Source organism: Lepus europaeus, chromosome 17, assembly GCF_033115175.1.
Source record: "Lepus europaeus isolate LE1 chromosome 17, mLepTim1.pri, whole genome shotgun sequence".
In the NCBI taxonomy this organism is placed as follows: Eukaryota; Metazoa; Chordata; class Mammalia; order Lagomorpha; family Leporidae; genus Lepus; species Lepus europaeus.
This window is the reverse complement of record NC_084843.1, coordinates 28,033,749-28,042,570: the sequence shown is the minus strand read 5'-3', so window position 1 is coordinate 28,042,570 and position 8,822 is coordinate 28,033,749. Positions and strand designations below refer to the sequence as shown.

At 47.5% G+C, this 8,822-nt stretch overlaps 1 protein-coding gene across 6 annotated transcripts in view; it reads left to right on the top strand.

The window, feature by feature from the left end:
- Positions 1-1,437: 1,437 nt before the first annotated feature.
- BTRC (beta-transducin repeat containing E3 ubiquitin protein ligase) overlaps positions 1,438-8,822 on the top strand; it is a 208,526-nt gene continuing 201,141 nt past the window's right edge. For 4 of the 6 annotated variants that reach the window (XM_062214011.1, XM_062214009.1, XM_062214007.1 and 1 more), the window contains exon 1: positions 1,439-1,588. In XM_062214011.1, the coding sequence (XP_062069995.1) occupies positions 1,541-1,588 (48 nt within the window). In that variant the 5' untranslated portion in view covers positions 1,439-1,540. Of the gene's footprint in view, positions 1,589-1,964; positions 1,981-8,822 lie in introns of those variants that run through there. The other 2 variants (XM_062214008.1, XM_062214006.1) reach the window with 2 other exon arrangements.

Here is an 8,822-nt window from a genome sequence, read left to right as displayed (position 1 = left end):
AAGGCAGGCAGAAGGGGCGTGACGAATTCAGGGCAACACTCATTCTGTAGGATAGAACCGATATTGGACGCTGCGCTCCTCCAGTCAGCTTGAAGGTCACGTAGCTAGGAAAGCTTTCCAGGTGTCCTAATGGGCATGGACCACACCTGGGAGCTGTTTACCTGATTGGCAATTGCAGGGCCCTTTCACAGGGGTGGTGTGTGTGTGTGTGTGTGTGTAAAAGTGCCTGGGGCTCCTGCCGCCTGCCAACAGTCCGATTGTAGGGTCCTTCCCGGGAGGCGTGGTGTGCCATGCCCGCTCATGCTCCTGCATGGGCAGGGCAGGCAGACTCCCCGCCAGGTATGGTATCACCCACATCCATCCTAGAAACGTAAGCTCCGCAAAGAAAGGGGCTGGGTCTGTCATGTTCACGGACGAAGCCGCATTTTTTGAGATGACATCGGTACACAGTTATGTGTTGACAATCTGTTGAACGAACGAATGCTTGAAGACGTTTACAATAGAGTTTTCTTCTGTGGGTGAAACAGCATTTTCCTGATCTAATTATTTTTGGGGGTAAATTCTGATAATATTGCACCAGCCTCATTTTGTGTTTTTTTCTCCTAAGATAGACCCAGTTTCCAAAATAAAATCCTATTGTCCCTTTAAGAGCCAAAGAAAATACTTCCATATTTTACGTGCTGAGTGGCTACTGCAGTCCACCGCTGAAGGGCTTTCTAAAGCACCTGTTTGACCTTCAGAGCACAGGGCTTACATCCCAGGGTTAGCAGTAGCAGGCTGCGCTTTTTGGGCTCCTAAGAACCCAGAACTTCCTGAGCCCAATTCCATCCGGCCTGGACTGGCTGGTTGTTGGGGGAGAAAAGGTTTCTCGAGAGAAGTGTGGGCGACAGCTTAGGAGGACCTTGAAATTCTGCCTTGGTCTGTATGCTGCTGCTTGGTGCACTCTGGCTCGGCGCCTGTGGGTCGCAATCTCTCACAGACTCTAGATACATGAAACTGGGGATGTCCACGTCCCCAGAACCACAGTCAGGGAAGCCCGAGGGCTCTTGAATCCTCTGACAGCTTTTCCCAGTATCTGGGCTACAGGTGATGCGCTGGTCGCCATCTTGATACAAATGCTAGGCAAGCCGCACTGGCGTCGCTCGGTAACCACGGAGACGCCCACGCCCCCTCCCGCTTCGCATCCGTAAGGACTGTAAACTACCTTTCCCATCAGCCGATTTCCTGTACTTGATGGCGAGCTGTCTGGATCTGCCTCGGCTGCAATCGCGACCCGGCCGCAGTGAACGGCGGGAGTTGCGGTTCACGGCATGGCCTCACTTTTTGCTGCGGGAAGCTCCGGGACTACAAATCCCGTGAGCCAGCGGTCTTACGCATGCGTGCGGAACAGCTGGTCCTCCTCGGCCCCCCTTCTCGAGCCTGAAAGGTAAGAGAGGGCGGGGGGAAGGAAGAGGAGGCGGGATCCGGGAGCTGCGTTGGCTGCGGCCTGGCACCAAAGGGGCGGCCCCCGAGGAGAGCAGACCGGGTGGCCCCGGCGATTATGGACCCGGCCGAGGCGGTGCTGCAGGAGAAAGCGCTCAAGTTTATGGTAAGGAGACCGTGCAGGCCGAGGAACCATGGAGGCGGGGGCGTTGGCGGCGTCGCTGAGCTCTGGCCTGGGCCGCCCGCCCACTGCGGGCGGGGGTTGGCGAGACCCTGGGCCGAGGCCAGCGGCGGGGGCGGCTTAGAGGGACTGGAGCGGAGCTCGGGGGAGGAGGCTGGGGGGTGCGGAGGGGATCCAGAGGTGGGGGGCAGCAGCTCCGCCATCTTGTGGATGAGGAGCCAAGTGACAGCGGGAGCTTAACCGAGGAGGGGTCTCCTGGCGGCGCGCGGGGCCCGGGAGGGAAAGGGGCGTGGGGACAGTTACCGAAGAGCTGAGCAAGCCGGGTGGAGAGACGCCGAGAGGCCGTTGGTAGGGCCTTCCCAGTGTCGGGGTTACGGGTAAGGCCCCGGAGAGGAGGTGCATCCCCGAGTGGGGAAGGGGAGCACGGGACAGTGGGAGCACAGATGTTGGGGGTAGGGTGGGGGCGAGCAGGGCCCGATGCGGATGGGCTGAGGGCTTGCAGATGGGTGAGAGGCTTGTAGTTTTGTAGAAAGAGGGGGAAGATAGCCTTTGCCTTGAGGGTGAATCCCCTCTTAGCCAAACTACTGTTGACAAACTCTGGAAGAGGAGATAAGGACAAGGAATAGGAACCCGTGGTGACAGTCCGTGGGCGAGGAGGGGGTTGTTGACTGTGAAACAGTTGTCAGGAAAAGGGATCCATACCCGGTTTGTAAGGAGAGGTTAAGTACTTGTGTTTTGGTAAGGGCGAGGTGATGAAAAGTAAGAGGCAGATTGCCAGAGAGACACGGGGACAAGGGGTTGGGGCAAAATTAATGTCTAATAGGGTGAAACAGAACTTGAAGCTTCAAGTGGTGAGGCAGTGAAGTGTGGGATCCACGGGCTGTATCATGGACTGGGAAAGGAAAGCCATGGAAATTATGGTTGTAGAGACCCATGAAAAGTGATGAGGTTGGTGGAGAAATTCAAGAGAGGAAAAGGGAAGGCGAGGGATGTAGCTAATGAGATAAATTGGGATTGGTGGGGGGCGCCCCTCAATTTTAAGTTTGTTGAGCATAGCAGGGGCATGTGGTTGGATTGTGGGTGTGTAACTCCTTAGAGCCTTTTTACTTTGTATCCCACTTCTCTATCACCATGCTTATGTTGGGCAAACTTGTATAATCTGAGATTTGATGCTTTTAATCTGATGCTTCATGTGTATCCTAGGTGCAAAACAAGATTTTGTGGCTTTTACTTAACAGGTGGCTTTAGGGACATTGATATTATTTGCAGTCAACTCTTGCTTTTCAGACCTAATTGTGATCTGCCACTCTAAATCTTATTCCTTTGTTAAATAGTTATTTTGTATCTTTGCCTAAAATACCGTAGCAGATTAAATACTAACCCAATTGAATTTAGGCTTAAATTTCTCCATTTATAAGAATATTTTTCAGAACATTATATTTATAATTTTGTGTTAGTACTTTCAAAAACATATAATTAAAGTTCAGGTGTATCATGAACAGAATTCCATTGAACCAGAAGGTTCTTGAATTTATGCCCAATGTTAAAATTCTAAAATATGAAGAAGAGACCTTGTTTTTTCTTTTCTTTTGGAAGTGAAAGTTACTTTATCTCTACAGCCAGATCCTAGATTCACGTCAGAAAAGTGGCAACTTCTTATTTTTGCTTGCCTAGTTAGGAGGAGGGTTGACTCTTAATCCTAATCCTGACGAAATCCTGAGTTGTGTCAGATTTATGGAATAATGTGATTTACAGATCATAAAGAGACATTATGAGATCATCTTTTTTTAACTCCTCCTTAAACCTCAGCCTGGGAACATTCTCAAGTGCTTGATCTTTGCTTCGTATCAGTGAGTTATGTCTCTGTGATGGCTTCCTGATTGAGCTAAAGCCAGGCCATGTAGTGGTTTGCCACTTTTGGGGCACCATGCATTATTAAATGTTAAGTCAGTTTCCATAGGGAGAAGTCAAATTTTTCTTTAATTTTAGTTAGTTTCATTTTTGACTGCCTATCATTATGGCTGCTGTTTGAGAAATGACCAGTTGGAAGAAGGTCACCAAGAGTGATGACTCCTTAATAAGAAGAGCAGAAAATGGAGAGTTAGAGGTTTGGAATTCTCTTTCAGCTCTGTAACAGCCTTATTATGAATCTGAGTAAGTCACAATTTTCCTTTGGTCCCATTTACCTTGCTGTAGTATTCCTAGTTTATTTAGAGTCAATTTTGTGATAGAAAGATTAAAAAAAATTATTTGAGAAGCAGAGCTGAGAGGGGAAGGAGGCAGAGCAAGGGAGAAAGCCTGAGACCACCCATCTTCTGATTCATGCACTGAATGCTGGGAACTCAATCCAGCTCTTCCATGTGGGTGGCAGCAACCCAGTTGTTTGGGCCATCACCACTGCCGCCAGGGTCTGCATTAATAGGAAGCTGGAATCGAGAGCTGAAGCCCAGGTACTGAACCCAGATACTCTGCCGTGGGTGTCTAAACCACTAGGCTAAATGCCCACCTCCTAGGAAGATACTTTGTTTAAATTTGCATCAAGTAAATAGTGTATAGCACACATGGAGGAGCTGTCCTTTATTACATCACACTGAAAATGTTTGTCTTTGTATGTAGCTTTATTCTGACCTTTTATTTTTCCTCCTTAGATATGAATTGCTAAGGACAGCTTTGGTACAGATGCTCTGATTTCCATAGCATAGAAAAATGTAAAATTTCCTTAAAATACCAGTACAAAATGGATACTTTGATGAGTTTACTTGTTTCCACATTAATGTTGTGCTTTGATTAGGGCTTTTATGAATTGCTCCTTGGCCTTTTGGCTAAGATCAAGTGTAGGACTTCTAAAAATTTTTTTTAAAGATTTATTTATTTTCTTGAAAGACAGTTACAGAGGGGCATAGGCAGAGAGAGAGAGGTCTTCTATCTGCTGGTTCACTCCCCAGATGACTGCAATAGCCAGAGCTGGACTGATCAGAAGCCAGGAGCTTGAAGCTTCTGGGTCTCCCACACGAGTACAGGGGCCCAAGTGCTTGGGCCGTCTTTCATTGCTTTCCCAGGCCATAAGCAGAGACCTGGATTGGAAGAGGAGCAGTCAGACTTGAACCTGCGCCCATATGGGATGCCTGCGCCGCAGGCAGAGAGGTTTAGCCACAACGCCAGCCCTGTGGTCTTGATTTAATGTTTACCTTTAAGTACTGGGATGCCTGTACCAGTTGAGGTCTCAGCTGCTCTATGTCTGATCCAGTTCCCTGCTAATGGGCTGGGAAAAGCAGCGAAGGGTGACCCAAGAGTTTGGGCCCCTGCCACCCATGGGGGAGACCGGATGAAGCTCCTGGCTTCAGCCTGGCCCACCCTGGCAGCCATCTGGGGAGTGAACCAGCAAATGGAAGATACCTCTGTCTCTCCCTTTCTCTCTGTAACTTTTTTTTTTTTTTTTAAGATTTATTTATTTATTTGAAAGAGTTACACAAAGAGAGAGAGGCAGAGAGAGAGAGAGAGGTCTTCCATCTGCTGGTTCACTCCCCAATTATCCGCAACGGCCACAGCTGCGCCGATCCAAAGCCAGAAGCCAGGAGCTAGGAGCTTCTTCCAGGTCTCCCACAAGGGTGCAGGGGCCCAAGGACTTGAGCCATTTTCCACTGCTTTCCCAGGCCACAGCAGAGAGCTGGATCAGAAGTGGAGCAGCTGGGACTAGAACCAGCGCCCATATGGGATGCTGGCACCACAGGTGGTGGCTTTACCCGCTTACACCACAGTGCTGGTTCCCGTAACTCTTTCAAATAATAAATAAATCAATCTTTAAAAATATTAAAAATAGATATGATAAATATATTCTTTTATTAAAAGATTTATTTATTTTTTAAGATTTATTTATTTGGAAGGCAGAGTAACAGAGGCAGCAGCAGAGAGAGAGAAGTCTTCCATCCACTGGTTCACTCCCCAGGTGGCTGCAACGGCCGGAGCTGTGCTGATCCGAAGCCAGGAGCTTCTTCCAGGTCTCCCAACATGGGTGCAGGGGTCTAAGGACTTGGGCCATCTTCTACTGCATTCCCAGGCCATAGTAGAGAGCTGGATCAGAAATGGAGTAGCCGGGACTCGAACCAGCTCCCATATGGGATGCTGGGACTACAGGAGGTGGCTTTACCTGATACACCACAGTGCCAGCCCCAGGATAAATATATTCTTGTCCAGCCAGTCCCAGAATCAAGTGGAATAACACTTGAAACTTCAGTGAAATAATTTTAGGATGTATAGAAATTTCTTTTTTTTTTTTTTTTTTGGGCCGATAGGTCAGTTAAGCAGTGTAAAAGGTAACAAACCAACACTTAATAACTTAAATGATTTATGATTTCCTCAAATCTGATGCCTTTTTTGGTTTTGCTTGATGTTGGCTGGTGTGCTTGCATGGCTGGAATGTTCAGAGTGCTGGCCGCTGGCTGCGAGTTCACCTAGGGCTAAAGGCCTTCAGCTCTCCTCCATCTGTTCCTCTCTCCATGTGGCTGCTGGAATTTCCTTACAGCCTGGTAACTGGGTTCTAAGAAGGAGCATTTTATGAGACAGGAAGTAGAAACTGCCAGTCCCTTTTAAGTCCTGGATTTGGAAGTCCGAGAATGTCACTTTTGGTCAAAACTAGCCAAGGCTAACTCAGAGTCAGAAGGAGGGGAAATAACTCTGACCTGTTAATGTGAAGAGTGATGGACATAAACAGGGAGTGGGAAGCTGTGGGTGGCCTTCTTTGGAGACTAGCCACTATCAGTGCTATTCTAGTAGGATGTTCAGGCCACAGTACAAATGATATTAGCCACGTTTGTGGGTAATAACACTAGGAATGCTTGGGAGGCATCTCCCTTATTTTTATTTATTTGAAAGGCAGAGAGAGAAACAGATACAGATGCAGAGAGATCTGCCATTTGCTGATTCACCCCCATGTGCCTGCAAGAGCCAGTGCTGGGCCAGGCTGAAGCCAGGAACACAATCTGGGTCTCCCACATGGCTGACAGGGACCCAAGTATTTGAGCCATTACCTGCTGCCTCCCAAGGTGTGCATTAGCAGGAAGCTGGAATCATAAGTGAAGTGGAGTGGCTGGGACTCAAACCCAGGTATTACTGTATGGGATGAGGGCATCCCAAGAGGTGTCTTAACCACTGAACCAAATACCCACCTCAGCATCTCTCTTTTGAAGTTAACTTTTCAAGCAACTAACGTGATCTGCCTGCATGACTTGCCTTAATGTTGTCACTGTAGACATACTACTGGGTGAGTTAATATGATTCAGTAACTGTTGTCTACTTGAGAAACTTGGATAGCTAAACAAATTACTTTTTTTTTTTTTTTTTAAAGATTTATTTCAAAGGCTGAGTTACAGAGAGGCAGAGAGAGAGAGAGACAGAGAGGTCTTCTATCTATTGGTTGGCCAGTTGGTCACAATAGCCAGAGCTGCACTGATCTGAAGCCAGGAGCCACGAGATTCTTCTGGGTACCCTGTACCACGCGGGTACAGAGGCCCAAGGACTTGGGCCATCTTCTGCTGCTTTTCCAGGCCAAAGCAAAGATCTGGATCAGAAGTGGAGCAGCTGGGACTTGAACTGGCGTCCATATGGGATGCTGGCGCTGAAGGCAGTGGCTTTACCTGCTGCGCTACAGCACTGGTGCCAAGACAGGGCATTATGTAAGGTCGTGGTCATTTTAGGTAAAATTTATGGCAAATGGCATTATAATAAAAAGAAAAGTGAGAATGGAGAAAAAAATACTTGTGGTATAAAAATATCCTTTGTGATAATATTTTAATATAGCCTAGTACTTTCTACATGTGTACAGTGAGAGAATCCTTTGAGGGTGAAATAGGAAATACCAACGCTTAACAGCCAGGTCAATAAAAAGAAACCTCCTCCTAATAAGCCAATCGCAGCATTCTAAAATCAGCTTTGGAAGGGAGTAAATCTCTGGGAACAGTCCACTGGGTCAGAACAGTTTCAGCTAGTATTCTGCAATATTCATCTTGTGCCTAGGCAATCTCTGGGTGGTTAGAATAGACAGAAACATTCTCTCTTTAGTTTCCAAAAGCCCAGTTGCAACAGAACTGGAACATTTTACAGAAGACTCAGATAAAAGTACTGAGCTTGATGTTGAACTAAGAATATGATTTCCAAGGCATTGCCATCCTAGTTCTTGAATTGCCTTCGTTTGTGACCTTGGTAGGGGTTGGGAACCAGACAGCAAAAGCTCCAGAGCTGGGAGAGAATTCCTTCCTGCCCTAAGATGATCCTTTCAGATTATTATTTCTAAAGCATTTTTATTTATTCGAGAGGCAGAGAGACACATAGAAAAATCTCTCATCTGCTGGTTCACTTCCCAAATGCCTATAATAGCTGGGCCTGGGCCAGGCTGAAGTCAGGAGCCAGGAATTCAATCCAGGTCACCTTAATGGGTGCCAGAGACCTAAGAACTGGAGCCATTACCTGCTGCCTCCCAGGGTATGCATTAACAGGAAGCTGGAGTTGGGTGCAGAGCTAGCACTTAAACCCAGGCTCTCTGATATGGGTATGTCCCACGTGGCATCCTTTTCTTTCTTTCCTTTTCTTTCTTTCTTTTTTTTTTTTTAAATAAGACTTATTAGTCATTTGAAAGGCAGAGTTAGAGAGAGATTGATCTTCACTCTGCTGGTTCACTCCCTAGATGCCTGCAATGGCTGGGGCTGGGCCAGGCTGAAGTCAGGACCTTCATCTGGGTCTCCCAACATGGGTGGCAGGGGCCCAGACACTTGTGCCATCTTTAGCTGCCTTCCCAATGCATTAGCAGGGAGTTGGATTGGAAGTAGAGCAGTGGGGACTCAAACCAGTGCTCAATATGGGGGGCTGGTATTTTGGCATCTTAATCACGAGGCAAAATGGTTATCTGAGATGGACCTTTCAGCTGGAGTTTCCTCTGAAGTCTTGCTGCTTTCTGTTATCTTGCTGTCCTTTCAAGATATTCTTGCCCTACTGCTGGCAGGCTTACGACCTGACCTGATGCTGTGTCAATAATAGGAAAACACAGAAGTGAGATGGTTTTTTTTGCTAATACAGTCAGCCTTCGGTAGCTAACAGCTGATATTTATGTTGTGTTTGCTGGGGCTGGAGCTTTGGCTTAGCTGGTAAAGCTGCCACCTGCAGTGCCGGCATCCCATATGGGTACTGGTTCAAGTCCTGGCTGCTCCTCTTCTGATCCAGCTCTCTG